General features: G+C 40.0%; 1 protein-coding gene and 1 pseudogene across 2 annotated transcripts; both read left to right on the top strand.

Moving 5' to 3' along the window:
- Nucleotides 1-208: 208 nt before the first annotated feature.
- LOC103697673 (ribose-phosphate pyrophosphokinase 1) lies at nt 209-17,432 on the top strand. Of its 2 annotated transcripts, none has more exons than XR_005506838.1 (9): nt 209-550; nt 1,685-1,861; nt 5,742-5,990; nt 6,355-6,498; nt 6,659-6,826; nt 7,602-7,671; nt 8,006-8,087; nt 9,046-9,288; nt 16,867-17,432. XR_005506838.1 is itself a non-coding variant. In XM_039115516.1 (9 exons), the coding sequence occupies exons 1-9, from the start codon at nt 416-418 to the stop codon at nt 16,903-16,905; spliced, it is 1,224 nt and encodes a 407-aa protein (XP_038971444.1). In that variant the 5' UTR covers nt 209-415; the 3' UTR covers nt 16,906-17,432. The 2 variants fall into 2 exon arrangements, 1 of the variants encoding a protein (XP_038971444.1); XM_039115516.1 differs by having other exon boundaries at nt 9,046-9,205.
- A 1,212-nt stretch (nt 17,433-18,644) lies between these two features.
- LOC120104472 lies at nt 18,645-20,005 on the top strand (annotated as a pseudogene).
- The last annotated feature ends 167 nt before the right edge of the window (nt 20,006-20,172 follow it).

Raw genomic sequence — 20,172 nt, forward strand, 5'->3', positions numbered from 1 at the left:
GCAAAAAGACCACATTACAATAATAATTTTAAATATTTAATTAATATTTTTAGAATGCAAGGGGTTGTATGTAAAATATGGGCAAATTTAGGGTGTTCTATGAGATGAGAATCAGACTGACTCGGTTCCCTTCACATAATCACACGTGCCGGGCACTGGCGTTTCCCCTCACTTGCACTGCACGTGCCAAACACGTGTCAAATACCCCCTCTCTCTCTCTCTCTCTCTCTCCCTCCCTCTCTCTCTTCCGTGAAGCCCCCCGGGGACTCGAGCGTGTCGGCGACCGATTCAGCGTTAAGACCGCGACGCCATTCGTACGCGAGGATCTCGCGACTAATCGCCTACCTCCTCGTCCCCGGACGCTAGCTTCCTGTGAACCCTATCTCCCGATTTCCGTCGATCGGGAGAGAGTGAGATGGCTTCAATCGCATTCGCCGCCTCCGCCGCCCCCTCCGTCGTCTCCCGTCGTCTGCCGGGATTCGGGGCTTCTGGCGAGACCAAGCTCTATCGATGCCGCTTCTCTTCTTCCTCCTTCTCGCGTATGCCCGTTGTTAGTACTGCTTCCTCTCCTCCTCCTCCTCCTCGTCGACCGGGGTTTAACTTCTTAGGGTTTTAATTTTACGCTACGCTATAACGTTGTTTTCTTGAACGCCATTTGGTAGACTGGAATTTCTAAATTTGAGAAGGTAGAAGTTTGATTTTCTCTGTCATGCATCGTTTGAGAAGGTAAAAGTTTCGTATTGCGTCGCAGCTTCTTGGCTGTTTATAAATGGGATAAATATGTCCTTTGATCATCCGATACTGTTGTTGCGCTTTTTTTTTTAAGTTCTTTTTTCCTCCCATTTTTGTTGCATTTCGGGGTGGAATTTGTCTTATTACTACTGATTTTTTTGGGGGTTTATTTGAAATATGATATTTTATTTTTTATTGTTATTTGATTGAAATTTAGATGCCGAAGTAGACTTTGTAACAAAGAAGATGTTGCTATGGCCATGCTGAAAATATGATAATTCTTCTGGCATTCTGGTGATGATGCATGTTGTTTGAATTAATCAATGTTCAAATTGTACAAATGGATGTTTGCACGTGTTCTGAATCAATGATATCCTAGAATTCATCGAATGAGAAATTGCTGCTTGCTAGTTCATCATTTTTCCCCTTGATGTCATATTTAAATTCTTTTATTTTTTTTAAAGTCTTACTCACGATAACAAGATCCCTAAAAAAATTAAATAAAGAAAATGGAAGACATATAGTTTTGAAATTTACACCTTCACCTGGAACCTACCTGGAACCTTAATCCATGAACGATTTTTACATCATCTTGTGTGCATCTAATTATAATCTTGACTCTTAACGAGATTGTTATATTTGTCTTGCTTACATAACAAGGGGATTGGAAGTTTGCATATTCTATGATCAGCAATAATGCCATCTTTTGCATGTACTGAACCTCCTTGGGATGGACGGAGTTTGGCTTTGGACCTAAAACTGTTGCTAATTATACAGAATTCATTTACAAAAATTTAAAGAGAAAATGAAATGCATGACATGTGCAGTCATGCTCATGTGTTCTTTTTGAAATTTGTCTTTTAGTTCAAAATTCACTCATATTTATATATGCTAATAAATAAAATTTAACATTATTAAGTATATTTTTGTTAACAATTGTGTCTGTAAACAGAGATGCAAATTGCTTGAGCCACTGAGGTCTGTCAATGGAGCATTACCGCATATTCCTGTCCTGAATGATCAGATGTTACCTGGCCTCTTGACAACACCACACCTGCAAGAGAGGCACAATACGCATGACACGAGGCTGCGTATCTTCTCAGGCACTGCAAATCCTTCACTTGCTCAGGTAACTTTATTAATAGTTTGTTGATATTTGCTTTTGGTTCAATAACCTGGGTAGGAAGGCAATTCAGAATAATATGCTTTGAACATGAGATAAGTTGCATGAGATAATAATTTTCTTTAACTAAAGATCTTGAGCTTTAATATTCCTGTATGTTCTAATTATCAAATGGTTACATGTCATTATGTATGCTTAATTATTACTGTGATGCGGACTCGTAATTAGAATTTTAGGGATATGGTTTTTCTCCTTGTCTCGGCCAGGGATTCTTTATCTTGTGTTTGTTGCCTGGTTAACTTTAGTTTTTCTGCAAGTTGTCTATTTAGATATCCTATAACACAAGTAATTCGATAATGACCCAAGGCATTCTGAAGATTTCCTTTTCTTAGGGATTTGATGATATGGATTTTGCATCCAGTAGGTGTTATGTATTTGTTGGAAGAGCTATTATAATTGACGCCTTTCTTCTGATTAATTTGATCTTATTTAAAACAAATTATTACTAATATTGATATGAAATATGCAAACTAAACCATGTCCATTTGGCTATGGGATCTGCAAGTTTGTAAAAGCTCTTCTTAAAATAAAAGGCCAGTTAATCAAGTTTATGGGAATTCCAATATCCTGCATCATGTATTTTGCTATCATGAGTTGGTTTTAACCAATGTTGCATGATAGTGGACATGAGATTGGATTTGGTTGCATATCTTAGTGTCTGATTTTGGCAAACTGAAAAACAATGTGGGGATTAATATTTTTTTTTAAACACAAATTTATTTTTTTTGGCAATATTATAGAATGGAAATACAGAAACAAGATATATATTAAAAAATAAATATTGGTAACTTGGGAGCAACAGGAGATTGATGCAGCAGCTCTTATAACTATTATGTCAAACTTCTGCTACGAAACTTATTGTATGAGGTTTCTGTTTTATTAATTGTTTTACAAAAGATAACCACGTAAAAATGGTAGGCAGTTGAAGTGTCATACTGTTTTTGCAGATTTTATAGCTGGAACAAGCTATTTTTAATGCTTCTATTTCCATTTACCATTTTGCACTTTAGGTCATGTGCCTAGGTAGCAGCTGCTTATTATAATAGCTAATGGCTAAACGGTTGTCAAATGGGCTGTAAAATGGCTACTATTAAGGCAGAGTAGGTATTTTGGGCCTGAAAAATCCCAACCCTCTTGTGAATCATGGATCTAAGACCAATTTTATAAGGGAATGCCTAGCTATGTTCTTTAAATCCCTGTTGCTGCACGTTTTCCTTTCCTTAAGGTTAGGGCAAAGCAATGAATAGTGGAGGAGAAAGAAATGAGCAGCGGAGGCAGAAGCAGAGGGATTTTGGATTGTGCCGATTCTAGGTTTCCTCTATTTTGATCTCTTGTTCCCCTTGCTTCCTCTTCGTTTCTATGCCTACTTTCTTCGATGCTTGGATTCAGCAACGAGCCATGTTGGACTCACCTTTGGAAGTCTGACCCTTCACTAACTCCAAAAACCTGATAAATCCCACTTCCCATACATATCCCACAAGTCTAATACTTATCAATAAGCAATATGTATCAACAAAGCATTTTGGGGCTGGACTCTCGTGTCCGGGTAACACTGGTTCTGCACTTATTTGTAGGATGCAATTGTATTGAAGGCTGATCTCCTAAGACAAACTCTTCCATATTTAAAAGGGAAAAAGAGCCCCTTGTTGTAATGTGGAAACATGAGTATTCGTAGACTGATCGTGTAATATAAGTATAAACTGTCCAACCTTTCTGAAATATCAGGATGAAAACATCAATTTAACCACTTTCCATCAAATTTCATATAAAGAAACTATAAGGCAGCTATTATTGGCGAACTTCTATAATTTTCCGTCCTTAACTAGAAAATAAGTCCCCTGATTTGGATAAAACTCTAAGCATGAGGCTTGTTTAAAACTTAAAACACAAATAACTTAATTGCGTGAAGTTTGGAGGCTGTAAGTGTTTGATAATTTGATGTTTGTCTTATTAATCTAAGATTTAGGTGCTGATCCTTGTATTATTGTGAGGACTTGAACCCAGATTAGAAATTCATGTATGATGTTACCTGTTGGTGAGGGATGTGGAAAGATTTATTATATGGAATATGTGCTTATTATCTTGAGATCTGCATCGACAGATTTAAAGGTTATTAGTTATCGAGAAAGTGACAAAATTTAGCTGAAGGAAGGGTTCCATGTTCCTATGATTGAGGAAAAGGAGGGAGGTTTCTGATTATTGGGGGCTGCCGCTGTATTTTATGGAGCAAATGTGCTGTGAACAAAGTCAGTTTCTGTGGTTTCTAATATATACGTCTTGGCTTAGCTTTATAAAAAGTTTAAGTCTAAAGATTCTTATTTGAATGGTTAATAGGTTTTGAATAAAGAGTATATGTAATCTGAACTGTTTTTGAAAGCACTATAGTGGAGGAGAAGGAAGAAAGAATAGAGAAAGAAAGTAAGAAAGAGGAAATTGGTTTTGAATAAAAAGTACATGTACTGTGTTCTGTTTTTGAAAGCACAAGAGTGGAGGAGAAGAAGGAAGAAAGAATAGAGAAAGAAAGAAGAAATGGGCGACCCTTCTTGATTCACCTCTAAAGTTGAGACTGAAAACCTCTCGCTGTTTTCTGTGGGATGCAGTTTAAGATATCTGTATACGGCAACTGCTTGTCTTCTTGAGAGCGCTGGGTCATCATTGGGGTGATGGTATCCTCTGTTTCCCTTTTTTCTGTGTTGTACTACCTCTTTTTTAATAAGCCAAATTTGATATTGGAGAACCCATGCCGCTGGCAGACTAATTGGTCTTACTCATGTCCCTGGTGCTTATTTTCAGCCATATTGAGCATACAACCTGACCTTGGCTTTAGCCTGGGCTATCCCATTGATATCCCTATGAATACTAAAGCATTTGATTTCGAGAGTTAATTGAATTGGGATGGGATACATGGATCGTGGCAGGTCTTATCAATTTGCTTTAGTGTGAAATAAATCATTGAATCAGCTTAAATGCTGGATTATTTTCCCTAAAATATAAAAAGGATTTTAGTGTATATAACCAACCCTAAAGTTGTTGAATTGATTATCCATGTCTAGCAATGTCACATGGATATGTGGCACAGGGTTCGAGCGTCCAAAAAATCTCTAGTAGAGTTGGACATGGGAACCTTAAAAAAAATCAAACATAAGGAGACATCTATATTATAAAGATGTTGTTGTAAATTTGTAGAAATTTATATGAATGATGAATAGTTTGATGAACCATTTTTTATTTTTATTTTGTAGAATTGACAAATCTTGCTGTATGTTATGTTAGAATTGAAAACTTCCTGGTATCGATGCCAAAAGGTGGTAGATAACCATGTTGACATTAGTGAACTAGGGTTGCCAGTTGCCACAATTGTCACACCCCTCCGCGTAATAAGCAGAGATTCTAGGTCCAAGCCCTGGGTGGTGTATCCCAAAGAATTTGGGCCCACATAATTTAAATCTTGGTGTCACTCCCTTCCTTTCTCTCTCTTAAAGAAATAAAAAATAAAGGTAACAATGCATTTGTTGCTTCGAGGTGTCAAGGAGTCATGTAGCGTTCAAGCGTCTGGACATGTCAAAAAATCCAAATGTTGAAGTGCCCATGGCCCCATGCAAGACAGATGTGTGAAAGGCTTTTTTTTTGCTCTCTATTCACTATGTTACTCATTCAAACTTGTATCCAAGCTCTTGAATCATCTTCCAAGAAATAGACATCTTATTTGATTTTTTTCTATTGTACTTTGTCTTGTCATTTTGATTTTGCTATATGCTTGTTTATTGCCTGTGCCTACTTTGGGATATTTTACTAATGGTGCCACTTTTTTCCACTTTTATGGTAGGAAATTGCAAGTTATTTGGGTCTGGAACTTGGAAAAATCAAGATAAAGCGGTTTGCTGATGGCGAAATTTATGTTCAATTACAAGAGAGTGTTAGAGGATGTGATGTATTTCTTGTGCAGCCAACATGTCCACCAGCAAATGAAAATCTTATGGAACTCTTGATAATGATCGATGCATGCCGCAGAGCATCTGCAAAAAATATTACTGCAGTTATACCTTATTTTGGTTATGCTAGAGCTGACAGAAAGGTAAAATCTATTTGAATGTACTAAATGATTTAGTTATATATGTGCTGCCAAGCATACCGGTTCTTCTCTTGGTAGCAATTTCTCTTTAAGGAGTTGTGATTGTCATTTTAAGTCTGAAACTCTTACCACTGGTCTGATTTCTTGTTTCTTTGGTCTACTAACTACAAATAAAGAATTAACTAGTTTCAAGATTTGATCGTCAATTCCTGTGCTTAGAGCAGTGTTTTATTGTTCAATTATATTTGTTCTGATGGAACATTATGTGTTTTATTATATCAACTTACAAGCATTTCACCTTTTCTTTTCTGTTTGATTGATAATATTAATATATCACCTTTCCTTTCCGTGTCTATTGTTTTCTCAGACTCAAGGGCGTGAATCCATTGCGGCAAAACTTGTAGCAAACTTGATTACAGAAGCAGGTGCAAACCGTGTACTTGCTTGTGATCTTCATTCTGGGCAGTCCATGGGATACTTTGACATTCCGGTCGATCATGTGTATGGTCAGGTATTAAGATTTGGTCAGTTCATTTGTATAACTAGTATTAGAGAAGCCCCTTGGTCTAACGGAAATTTAGGCCAGCTCACTTTTTAGATTTATTCAATGTGTTTGCTCATTTCAAATATATGTTCTAATTGATTGCATTCACTGTTTTGCATGTGTTCAGCCTGTGATACTTGATTATCTGGCCAGCAAGACCATTTGTTCAGATGACTTGGTAGTGGTCTCTCCAGATGTTGGAGGTGTAGCCAGGGCACGTGCTTTTGCCAAAAAGTTATCAGATGCACCTTTAGCCATTGTGGATAAAAGGCGTCATGGGCATAATGTTGCCGAGGTAATTATGACCAGATTATTTTGGTAGATCTTCATCTAGTAAAGAAACTTGTTTGTGACCTAAATCATTGTTTCCTTTTGTATTTATATCTTGCATCGAATAGTTATCTTATATTGGAAATTTAGTCAAGGAGCAGAATATCAAGAAGTCTTCTTGATATTTTATGGAACTTGGATGTGTCGTTAAACCCACTTCTTTTATTTTGTATTATATATTTGAAAGCTTATATAGGTCCGTTATTTATCGTAAGTCTGAAATGCTCCAGAAGGTTAGTTTTTAAAATTCTTGTATACTTGGTTCTATTCATGGATCAAAATTGGGTTTTGCTTTCTATAATAGTCTTTAGTGATGGCATTTCACTGATCGTGGATATTTAGTTCCATTGTTTGATTCCCTGTATCCATCATTGCTTCCTTCCCTCCATCCATGCTCTAGACTCTTCCAAGTCTTGAGAAACCTTTATGGTTGCAACCTGGTTGCGAGCTTAAATTGTGGAATCAAGAAGCTAGGTCCCTCTATCCTTCTAGATATCATGATGGTTGCTCTTTACTCAAAGTCGTCTTGGTTAAGGACTTCATAACATTTAAGGGTTCACTTTTGGTGGGAACCAGTTGTAAAATGCTCTCAAGACTTATGGATCGTGTGGATAAGAATTGTTGGTAAGGTTAAGTTAGAGCTTTCTCCACTCCATGACATGTACTGCCAATTCTATTGATGTCCTTTATTTTTGAAATTATGATATTAAATTAATAGATATAAATCATCATTTCTGCAGGTGATGAATCTGATTGGTGATGTTAGAGGAAAAGTAGCTGTAATGGTTGATGACATGATAGATACTGCTGGTGAGTTGGCTCTTATTGATTAGAAAAATCGACACCATTGCTTGTAAATACTTGGATACATATTTGGATGTTGATTGCTGTAACTTGAATGTATGGATCTCCTCATCTGTTTGACAAGATGGATTTCAGACATCCAGTTTGTCCATCCTTTTGATCCGATAACCTTTTTTTATTCATGTGCTTCCCACTATATGCAGCTGTTTGTTACTGATCAATATTCTTTACTCCTGCATGTGTTTTACGCTCAGCTTTGATTTATATGGATTGCTTTCTCCTATGTGATGAAATTTTTGTTTCAAAGTGGAAATTTTAATTGCTGCTTTGATGAACCTAGGAACAATTGCCAAAGGTGCAGCTTTGTTGCACCAAGAAGGAGCAAGAGAAGTCTATGCTTGCAGCACACATGCTGTTTTCAGGTATCTCTTTATTCCTTGACAACACAACTTAAGTGATTTAATTCTTGGGAGAGCAAAGTCTGCAAACCTTATATCCTTAATGAAGAATTTTATTATGGTGAAGCAAGTCTAGTGTTTATAAGTCTTTTCCGTCATGCTTAGTCATTTGCCATTTACTTCTAGTTTTGTTATCATGGTGACTTGGATATCTGACAGCATCCACGGTACTTGAGCCAAGAAAAATACTCGGATAACTTGTTGGGTTGTTCAACAGATGTGTATACTCCATAGTCACATCTTTTTAGGTTTTTAAATTTGATACCTCCCAACAGTGATGCACTAGCTGCAGACCATTCTATTTTGTAGCAGTGCACCAACCAACATATAGCAAAACATGGCAAGGATGAGGAAGAAGAGTCCAAAAATATTCCAAGTGTTACAATTAGATGTCAGCAAATTGTCCAATTGGTTAATTGGAGAAATTACAAGCCACTTGAAGCCAAAAAAACAAATGATGGTAGCTCAGGGGTTGGGCTAGGAACATGCAGGGAAGGGGACACATGCTGCAGCAAAACTCGCTGGAAATATGCCTCCCACCCATCCAAAGGAAATCCCCTTGAATATTGTTCAGTTTATCAGTAACCTTCACCATAATTCATATCGTCCTTTTCTTTTTTAAAAAAACCTTTGATTTATTTATAATGCTCCAAATATTCTCAAATTTATGTCATTTTTCCCTGGACACTGTACTGACTTAAATCAGTACAGTGATTTTTTTTTATAATGCATATATATTCTTTTTAAATCAGTGGTATCTCTTTTCATGTGATTTTACATGGGTGGTTCATTGCTTTGTCTTCATATATTGCTTCATTTCTTTGATTTGCTTGGTCATGCCCTGCATTTGGTTAAATGGTATATGCTGTGTATTATTCAGACATCTATTTATTCACTAACCATTTCTTAATTGTTCTTGCAGCCCTCCTGCAATCGAGAGGTTGTCAAGTGGACTATTTCAAGAAGTTATAATTACTAACACTATCCCTGTGTTGGAGCAAAAGAATTTCCCTCAGTTGACAGTTTTGTCGGTGGCTAACCTTTTAGGCGAGACCATCTGGCGTGTTTATGATGATTGCTCTGTGAGTAGCATCTTCCAGTGATTGAATTACTCCGAAGGAGGGTAAAGGAGGGGGAAAGAAGAAAACACATGCTCCAAAATTTGGTTTGCCTTATTGACTGAAATCCAGCCTACACAACTTTCAGCATGCTTGACTTTTGCACTTCCAAAACTCCCACCATTATTTTGCACCTATAGCAAGAAACAAATTTAAACTGTTTTATTACATTTTCATGCCGAACAGCAAGGAAGAGGGAGAGGGAAAGAAGGAAAAAGAAAAAGAAGGAGAGGAAGGGAACTAGGCTTCACGCCTAGCTCTTGCTCTTGCTTCACACTAGGGCTAAAAGAAAGAACCAATTTTTCATTCATAGCATACCTCATACAAACGTATGGTCCAACATATATATAAGACCCAAAAATGCAAAAAAGATCCCTACAAAGAAGCTAATCTCATAAAGACTCTCGAAGATAAAAAAATACCTAAATAAGCCCAAAGGCTATCAAAATAAAACAAAATTACTCTAGCAACAACGAAACTAGCTGGACCATCCTCCTGCGGCGACTGTAGACCCGAGTGATGGGTGATCTGGTACTGGTGTCTGCATCAACTCCTCTCGGGTGGAAAGAAGTTGACCTCGACGAGCGCGGCTTGGTGTGGCTCTGGTAGTACTCCAACAAGTTCGGATCAATTCGCTGGAGCTCATCTCGCGTAATCCAAGGGGAATCGGGACTCTAGCCATCCTCTCCAACGAACCAAGAAGCGCCAGATGCTTTCATCACTGGTAAAAACTGTTTGATCGTCTAAAATGGCATCAACTTGCTCTTTTTGTGCTGGTGGGAGGGGCAAAGAGATCGAAGCTGGTATGGGATCAGGAATAGGGAGATCATCGGGCTCAGGAGAGGGCTCAACAAAAGAGTCATCGGGGATTGTTGGTGGGTCCTTGTAAACAACCAAATCTTCAATATCAAAAGATGGGCTAATGCCAAAATCAGATCGGACATCAATGACATAAGCATTAGTGCTTATTCGGTGTAGCACCCTGAATGGCCCAGCACTACGAGCTTGCAATTTCTTAACGGCTCCAGGTGGAACCGCTCAGGCCAAATACGGATCATAACATAATCCCCAATTTGAAACTCCTTATTACGTCTGTGGAAATCAGCTTGCAGTTTATAGTGAGCATTATTCGCATGAATGCGCTTGTTGATTTTTTGATGCAACTCATGAATGTAGTGTGCAAATGCATTTGCAAACTCAGAAATTCTATGAGGTGACATGGGTAAAAGATCCAGAGATTTTCTAGCTTGTAACCATGCATTACTTCAAATGGACTCATGTCGATGGACCTATTGACTGAATTATTGTATGCAAATTGAGCTATAGGAAGGATTGAATCCCAATTTCGGTTGTTTTCGCCCATAAGACACCTCAAGAGGTTACCAAAACTTCGGTTCACTATTTCTATTTGGCCATTCGTTTGTAGATGATAAGCAGTGAAAAATTTGAGCTTGGTGCCGATCATGTGCCATAAAATTTTCTAGAAGTAACTCATGAAGCGGACTTCTTTGTCGGATACGATGGTTTTTGAACATCCATACAGTTTGAAAATCTCATCAAAGAAGATTTTGGCCACTTTAGAGGAATTAGAAGATTTGGAACAAGGAATAAAGTGGGCTATTTTAGAAAAATGGTCCACAACCATAAGAATAAAATCGTGTTTTCGGAAAGGATGAGGGAGACCAAGCACGAAGTCCAAACTGATGTCGTGCCAAGAACGATCTGGTACAGGCAAAGGGGTGTAAAGGCCAGTGTTCTATTTTCGGTGTTTGGCTAGTTGGTAAGTTGCACATTGGCCAATGATTTTGGCAACATCCTTTTTTAGACTTGCCAGAAGAATTGACGTTCCACCTCTTCAATAGACTTGTCTCATCCAAAATGCCCTAAAAGACCACCCGCATGCACTTCCTACACTAAGAAATCTCTTATTGAGGTTCGTAGAAAGCAGAGTTTGGTTTTCCTAAACAAATAACCATCTTGAAGATGAAAACCATCTATCAAGGGTCCTTGTCCATCAGCGAGGGCCTTGTAGAGTTCTCCAAAATCAGAGCATGACAACTAGTCCTCCTTGAGTTTGTCAGAGCCTATGATATTGACAGACATGGCCGAGAGTAGGGCTACCCGACGACTCAACGCTTCAGCAGCTTTGTTTGTGGCACCTGATATGTGCTTCAGGACAAAAATGTATTCCTGTAGGAACTCAACCCATTTGGCATGTTGGAAATTCAACTTCTTTTGAAAATTGAGGTAGCAAAGACCTTCATGATCAGAGTAGAGGACGAATTCATTGGGTAGCAAATAATGACGCCAATACCGTAAGGCCTGGACTATGACATAGAGTTTCTTGTCATAGATAGAATACTTCTGCTTAGCCTCATGTAGTTTCTCACTAAAATATACTATGGGATGGCGTTCTTGATGTCATTAAATGCTTTAGCAGCAGCGCTGGTCCAATGGAAGTCAGCTTTCTTGAGGCAATCAGTGGTTGGTGACATAATCGTGCTGAACCCCTAAACGAAACGACGGTAGAAAGTAGCAAGCCTATGAAAATCACGAACTCTACTGATGGTTTTGGGCTCGGGCCACTCGACTATCACTGTGACTTTCTTAGGGTCAGCTGACAAACTTCTTGAGGAAACAATGTAACCCAAGAAGTTGACATGAGAAGTGAAGAATGAACACTTTTTGAGATTGGCATACAGATTCTCATTCCTCTGGGTTGTGCATACCTATGTCAAATGGGCCAAGTGCTGCACCTTGGAGTGACTTTAAATAAGTATATCATCAAAGTACACGACCAAAAATTTATCTATGAAAGGTCACAATACTTGAGTCATCACCCGCATAAAAGTACTGTGAGCATTTGAAAGGCCAAAAGGCATCACCAACCATTTATATAGGCCATCTTTTGTCTTGAAAGTAGTTTTCCATTCATCCCCTGAGCGAATTCGGATTTGATGGTAACCACTTCTCAAATCAATCTTGGAGAAGATCGTGGCGCTTGCCATCATATCCAACATGTGATCAAGTCGAGGAATGGAAAAATAGTACTTGACCGTGATTCTGTTGATGGCCCGACTGTGAACGCATATTCTCGAAGAACCATCTTTCTTTGGGGTGAGGAGTGCGGGTACCGCACAAGGACTTAAACTCTCGCGAATAAACCCTCTGCGTACGAGCTCATTGACTTGTCGTTGTAGTTCAACATGCGCAAAAGGATTCATTCGGTGGTGGGGCAAGTTAGGAAGAATCACTCCCGGAACCAAATTGATGGCATGCTGAATGTCACGTAGAGGCGGCAAATGATCCGAGAGGTCTTCAGGGAAAACTTCTTGAAATTTTCTAAGAAAAGAGAGGATGTCGGCTGATAGTTCGCTCTGACTATTAGGGTGAACTTCTTTGACAAATCGAGCAAACACTAAAGATTCGTTGAACACTTTCCGCTCAAATTCAGCGGGACGCAAGATGTGGAGATTCTTATCCTTTGACACTTCTCTTTTCTTGTTCTTATCAAGTGCCTTAGGCCTCAAAGGTTTGAGTTTAATCTTTTTGCCCTCGAGCACAAGAGAACAAGAGTTGGATCGACCATAGATGGTGACATCAAGGTCGAACAACCAAGGTCTTTCCAAAATTAGATGTCCCACATCCATTGGAATTACGTCACACCATATGGTGTCTTTGTAAGAAAGAATATGAATGGGCACAAGACATCTTTCTTTGATGTGAATGGAAGATGTGTCAATCCAAGAGACCTTATAAGGTTGTGGTTGGGGAACAAGAGTCAAACCTAAGTGGAAGACGATGTTGGAGGATATTGCATCAATGCAACTTCCGCTATCGATGATGACGTTACAATCTTTTTCTCCGCACTTAATATAAGTACAAAAAATTGAGGTTCTCCTGCAATCATCAGTTTCTTTGGGTTGGGCGAGGGCACACCTGACTACACTCATGGTGGACTGGATAGACTCTCTCTCTCTGAAGGTGCAAATGATATAGGTGTAGTGTGGATGCACCCTAGGGTGTCAGGTCCTTCATCACATTCTTCATCAATGTTCTGAATATCATCAAGGTTTGGTTCATAGACTTGCTCCTCCAAGTCATCTGCATCACCTCTCTCATGATTACCAATAACGAGAGATTTGTTAGCACATTAGGAGGCAACGCGACCAAAATCTTGGCATTTGTAGCACTGAATTCTAGAATTTGGTTTTAGAAGCTCACCAAGGACTCCTTTGCCTTTGGTGTCTTGGCTTGGGGTAGGGATGATAGAAGAGGGATGATAGATTAGTGAAAGTGCTTCGAATGTCAGAGCGCCTCACAAACATGAACTTGGAGACCAGTTCATAGTTTTGCACGAATGTATAAGCCTGGCCTAAAGTGGACACCTTTCGGAGGAAAAGTTTCTTTCTAAGTTCATTTTTGAGACCTCTTCGGAACCGGCTCAAGACCATCCTCTTGTCCTCAACCATATTACATCGCATCATGAATTCATCAAATTGGGCAATGTAGTCAATGGTTGATCAGTTGCCTTGTTTCAAGGTGTTCCATCGATTGAAGAGATCATCTTGGTAGCTAAGGTGCAAGTATTTTTTTTTTGAATTTTTTTTATTTTTATCCAGTCAGTTATGGCAGGTTGATGTCTTCTAGCCAGAAGCTATTCGGTGCTTTGCCAGAAAAGCTTAACTCGGCTAATGAGTTTCATTCTAGCAAACCGAACTTTTTTTTCCAGACAAATTATACCACTTAAAAAAGAAGTGGTTCATCTCGTGCGACCAGTCCGAAAAGACCTTTGAGTCAAGGCGACCATCAAAGGTTGGGGCTTCAACCCGAATGCCTCTCATCACATCATCATGGTCATGAGGCTCCCTGCGTTCTACATTGTGTCGATAACCCCTATCGACATTAGGAAATGGACCCGGACCCTTGTGACGAGGGTAAGGTTGAGGACGGCCTAGGAAAGGATTAGCGTCGAAGTTGCCCTATCGAATAGATCCTTGTTGTTCTAGGGCGTCATCCTCGACCTCTGGGCCTTCCAAGTGGGAGACACTGCTTTCTTTGGATGCAATAATCTTTTAAAGAGAAATTTCAACTTAGTCTATTCGGGCATTAACTTGGGTAGACACTGAGGTCAAGTCTTGGACGGCTCTTAACAAGGCTTTCATGTTGGGATCCATGGCAAGTTGAGATTCTGAATGGAAGACAACACGACCACTATGAAGATGCGTGTAATGGATGTGCAAAGTTGTGCATGACCCTACATCCCAAGACAATAGTGGTTCTTAGGCAGACCTAATGCATGAAAATGATGCCTAGAAATCAATGTGTATGCTCAACATAAACTGAAAGCTACTCTCTAGCAATTGAATTCAAGCAGGGGATCCTGTAAGAAATGTAAGCAAATAACTGCAGTCAGATAATACCAGTGTCCCGTGTGTTGCAGGGTATTGCGGGGCCTCGTAGGACTCCCAAAGATTAGGCTGCCCAATGATTAATGGCAAAGATGGGCTACTACAAGGGATTCTTAGTGCTGTGGCAGTAGTAGGGTGAGGGAAGGGTATCGCATGTTATTTGGATATTTGTGTTGGATTCACAGTAGGATAAGCCAACCAAGTACAAAAGAGTTCATAGATGCTGAATTTTAAACATGCAGACAGATTTTCCAGAAAGGGAAGGGATCTGACCTGGGTTGGAGAAACGGAAGCCCGGAACCGAAACGATCAAGGTGGCTAAACCGGACTCAACTTGGGGGTGTAATCTGATCCAGCCTAGTGCTACCCGGTCGACTGCCAGTGCTCACGGAAGGAGTCCACGAGCCGGTTGGATCTATTAGCTGTGGCTTACTTGGAGTCGTTGTAGAAATGGTTGGAGGGGGAAGCAGGAGGGACGATGGGCCCTTGAAGATCAGCAACAACAATGGTTTTGCTGCGCTCGAGACCCACAAAAAAGAAGTCAGACAAGGACGAGCAAGGGGTCATCCAAAAACCAGGCTAAAGAGCCGGGGCAGCAGGTATTTTTGGTGCTGGCTCCGTTGACCGACAAATCTTGGGCTGATGTGGACGACGACGACGACGACGACTACTATGTTACCATAGCCCCGCCCCAGGCTGTTTGGATATCCTCGGAGACGCAGCAAAACAAAGAAAGCTCGGCCGTAGTTGAGGCGGAAACTGACAGTGAAGATGGTCTCGATGAGGTTGATGATGATGCTGAGGAAGAGCCTGAACCTGAAGCTGAGGTTCCTGCTGACCCTTAGTGTTCGAGGTGGTGGAGCTCGGGCGGCTGCAACCCACTGCCTGACGTCGGAGATGGGGGAGACGAAGCAACAGGCGACTTGGACCATGGCAACTTTGAAGGCGTCGGGAAGAACAGGAAGAGAAAAGATGGTGAACAGGGGTGGCATGTGCATGACTTAAGGGTCACATGTGCCTTTTTTTATTTTCTTTTTTTTTTAATTCAAACCGAATGGATTTGGGTTAACGGGCACAACCCGCTCCAGTAACCCGTTATTGGTCACCGGCTCCTTGGTGGTGGTGGTGGTGGTGGTGGGGGGGGGGGGGGGTTTGCAGACAATTACTTGTTTCCGCGGCGACGTGTCGCGTGGAACGCGGTAACTTCCGGGCGAGGAGCCGTGGGTGGCGATGAGGTAGCCGCGGCCAAAGGAAGCGAAGGAGCAGCACTGGCGGGCTATTGCGGCGAGGAGTCGAGGGTCGTGAGGGTTGGACACGGGGCGACGGAGCGCTCGGGGCCGGCGGTGCTCCTCTCCTTGGATCCGAACGAAGGACAGAACTTGAGCCCAAGCTCCGCCTCCTCCAAGCCAACGAAGGGCGGCAACAACAGGGTTTTCTTTTCCGTTTCCTCGGGAGCCACCGCAAGAACTAGGGGGCACAGGAAGCGTCGCGGATGGGCGGGCGGCTTTTCCTCCTCCCTTGCGTCTGGTCACCAGCCATCTCGGGCTGGGGGGAGAAGACTTTCCCGTTCTTTCTCGTGTGCCACGGGAAGGAGGAAAGGGATTTTGGGATTTTGCTTCTCAGCTAAGAGAGAAGAAGCCTTGGAGGAGAGGTCCAAACCCTTTTCCCCCGCATGAAGCCTAGGCCCCCACGTGAAAAGCAATGCCCACAGTAGCCCAGAAATTTTTTTTTTTAACTTGGCGCTGATACCAAGGAAGGGAGGGGGAGAAGAAGGAAAATAAAAAGAAGTGGAGGAAGGAAACTAGGTTTCACACCTAACTCTTGCTCTTGGCTTCACACTAGGGCTAAAAAAAGAGAACCAATTTTCATTCATAGCATACCCCATACAAACGTATGGTCCAACATATATATAAGACCCAAAATGCAATAAAGACCCCTACAAAGAAGCTAATCTCACAAAGACCCTCAAAGATAAAAAAGAAACCTAAATAAGCCCAAAGGCTATCAAAATAAAACAAAATCACTCAAACCACAACGAAACTGGCTGGACCATTCTCCTGTTGGCGATTGTAAACCCGAGTGACGGGTGATCTGGTACTGGTGTCCGTACCACATTTGTAAGGCAACTTTTCTTAGTATAGAATAATAAATACAGTGCTTCAAAATCAGCTGTTCTGAGGGTCGCTTTCTGTTGCATTTTTTTGCTGACTGCAGGTTGGTTACGAACCCTATTCGAGCTTGGACATTGACTGATCTCGTTGAAGATGGAAAGTGTTTTGAGCAGCAGCAATTGCCTTCATCTTGTCTCCTTGAATTTCAACTGCAATATTCCTACAATATTCCTACCCGGAGTTTAGTTTCTAAAAGGTGATGGTTTCCTCTTTTAACATGCGAGCTGCATGCAGTACCAGCTCCGTGATGGGTTGCTGCCTACAATGTTAAGAACTACATGTTTGTGTTATTTTTCTTTCTCCATAGGTTTTGGTGCACATCAAATTCCAGTAAATAGTCTAAGAAAAGATTTTGTTGCTTGTTAACGTGTCCCCATGCATAGGGCAAGATTGTTGCTTGAATCTGTATGGGCTCTATAAGTTTCACTCAGACCTATGTGTTGACTATTGGCACGGTTTAGTTGGTAAGCATATATGTCAATATGGAGTTGGGAATATATTGTAATGTTTTGTGAGGATCCCAGTGTAGTGGTTTGATACTAAAATCTATATCGAGTAATCTCCATGGTTTTGCATAGAGAATAAAATGATGAACAAAGGTTATATCCTGTTGCTTTTTTCCTTATGGGCCATTGAGTGATGAGGAAGCTGACTTTGACAGCATCTTTTGTCTATGATACAAAAATTTAGATAAAAGGCTTGTTATTCACCATTGTACTGGATTGTCTTAATCTATAGGTAATACATGCTATGATATATGAATATCAGGAGTAACTTGGATACACAAATCATGTCGTCAACTCTTATTGATCGCAATAATCATAGAAAAGTCAGTTTTTTTCCCTTTACCAGTGCAAATTTTGGAGATTGGATCTATTGGATATAGTATATCTGCATGTCCTTGGATGCTAAAATGTATATTATAGATTCTTTTTTCAGCAACATGTATCTGGCTGGCTTCAATCCTTAGGTTTGTGGGCTAGCTCATAGGGGGAAATGCATTGGCTCATATCAGCTGGACTTACATTCTGTCAATGATTGCTCTATTTCTGTGTTCTTATGGCTGTGATACAGGGACTATCAGAGTGAGATTACTCAAATAAATAACATCGCTTGTACAATACCATTTGTCCTAATATTTTCTTTGCTGTGTCATGAGGTGGTTCTCTTTTTTTTTCTGCTGGAATAACCATGTGCAAGGGCCTTATCTGGTAGTGGCCTTTAGAAAATAATTCCTAATGCTGCTGAGGGATTATTAGTTGGAAATTCCTGAGAAAGGGTACGAACGGATTGCAGTCATGCCTAACTATTCATTGTTTATTCTGGGGAAGTTCCCAGCTAGTGTGCTTCTACTCTTCACGGTAATGAACTTTGCTTCATATATGAATGCCCTTCATCTCCTCTTCTAAATTTGCAGCTTAATTTCATCCCCGCGTTCTTATACAAGTTTGTCGCGGCATCTTTGTACAATTAAAACGGCTTTGTGAGAAGCATTTTCTTCATCCTTGGACAAATGTTTCATCCGTGTGTAATGTTAAATCTCATTGTTTGTTGGTGGGGTTATCCTTGAACTGGTGGGGTTTAGTTTATTGCAATGTATCCGTCTTGATGTTCTCCGCTATCTTTTTTTTCAGTTTTCTCAGAATGGGGGAGAGAGGATTTTTTTTTTTTTAGCATGGATACCCTTCTAAATATCAAATTTTATATAAATATTCATTCAAAATTGATATTTGTATGTATATCCTTGTAAAGCATTAGCTATTTTATTTTTTTTATTCTTATTTTTGCATATATATCCACACTATCTAATGCGGTTGAAAAATTAACGGTTTTAAACTAAAATGACCCTCGGGCAAGATGCCTAATATTTATAACGCTTTGGTAGTTAAGGGTCGAGATACTGTCGGCCAGCAAATTAATGTGACTTGTGAGGTACAACAATTATTAGGAAATAATCGAGTTAGAGCCGTAGCTATGAGTGCTACAGATGGGCTGATGAGAGGATGGAAGTGATTGACACAGGAGCTCCTCTAAGTGTTTCAGTCGGCGAAGCTACTCTCGGATGAATTTTCAACGTTCTTGGGGAACCTGTTGATAATTTAGGTCATGTAGATACTCGTACAACATCTCCTATTCATAGATCTGCGCCTGCCTTTATACAGTTAGATACGAAATTATCAATCTTTGAAACAGGGATTAAAGTGGTGGATCTTTTAGCTCCTTATCGCCGTGGAAGAAAAATCGGACTATTTGGGGGAGCTGGAGTAGGTAAAACAGTACTCATCATGGAATTAATCAACAACATTGCCAAAGCTCATGGAGGCGTATCCGTATTTGGCGGAGTAGGCGAACGTACTCGTGAAGGAAATGATCTTTACATGGAAATGAAAGAATCCAGAGTGATTAATGAAAAAAATATTGCGGAATCAAAAGTAGCTCTAGTCTATGGTCAAATGAATGAACCGCCGGGAGCTTGTATGAGAGTTGGTTTAACTGCCCTAACCATAGCGGAATATTTTCGGGATGTTAATGAACAAGACGTGCTTCTATTCATCGACAATATTTTTCGTTTCGTCCAAGCAGGATCAGAAGTATCCGCCTTATTAGGAAGAATGCCTTCCGCAGTGGGTTATCAACCTACCCTTAGTACAGAAATGGGTTCTTTGCAAGAAAGAATTACCTCTACCAAAGAGGGATCTATAACTTCGATCCAAGCGGTTTATGTACCTGCGGACGATTTGACCGACCCTGCTCCTGCCACGACATTTGCACATTTAGATGCTACTACCGTACTATCAAGAGTATTAGCTGCTAAAGGTATTTATCCAGCAGTGGATCCGTTAGATTCAACGTCAACTATGTTACAACCTCGAATCGTTGGTGAGGAACATTATGAAACTGCGCAAAGCGTTAAGCAAACTTCACAACGTTACAAAGAACTTCAGGACATTATAGCTATCCTTGGGTTGGACGAATTATCCGAAGAAGATCGTTTAACTGTAGCAAGAGCATGAAAAATTGAGCGTTTCTTATCACAACCCTTCTTCGTGGCAGAAGTATTTACTGGTTCCCTAGGGAAATATGTTGGTCTTGCAGAAACAATTAGGGGATTTCAATTGATCCTTTCTGGAGAATTAGACGGAATATTTTTAATGAGTAGATGCACAAAAAAAAAATTATAAGATAGTTGCGATAGATGACAAAAAAATAATTTTAAAATTTTATTTTATTTTTAATTAAAATAAATATAATTTTTATTAACGGTGTTAGAAGAACTATTATATTAAAGGCATTTGTGTAAAAATAGTATTTTATGAGGATAAAAAAATAAATATAAATTTTAAGAAAG

The sequence above is a fragment of the Phoenix dactylifera genome, chromosome 18, assembly GCF_009389715.1.
Source record: "Phoenix dactylifera cultivar Barhee BC4 chromosome 18, palm_55x_up_171113_PBpolish2nd_filt_p, whole genome shotgun sequence".
NCBI lineage: Eukaryota > Viridiplantae > Streptophyta > Magnoliopsida > Arecales > Arecaceae > Phoenix > Phoenix dactylifera.

Excerpts from the sequence above, each read along its gene's own strand:
- LOC103697673 (XM_039115516.1), top strand. The coding sequence starts at position 416 with ATGGCTTCAATCGCATTCGCCGCCTCCGCCGCCCCCTCCGTCGTCTCC. Across the intron at positions 5,991-6,354 it reads ATGCTAGAGCTGACAGAAAG|ACTCAAGGGCGTGAATCCAT; the intron begins GTAAAATCTATT and ends TTGTTTTCTCAG. Across the intron at positions 6,499-6,658 it reads TCGATCATGTGTATGGTCAG|CCTGTGATACTTGATTATCT; the intron begins GTATTAAGATTT and ends GCATGTGTTCAG.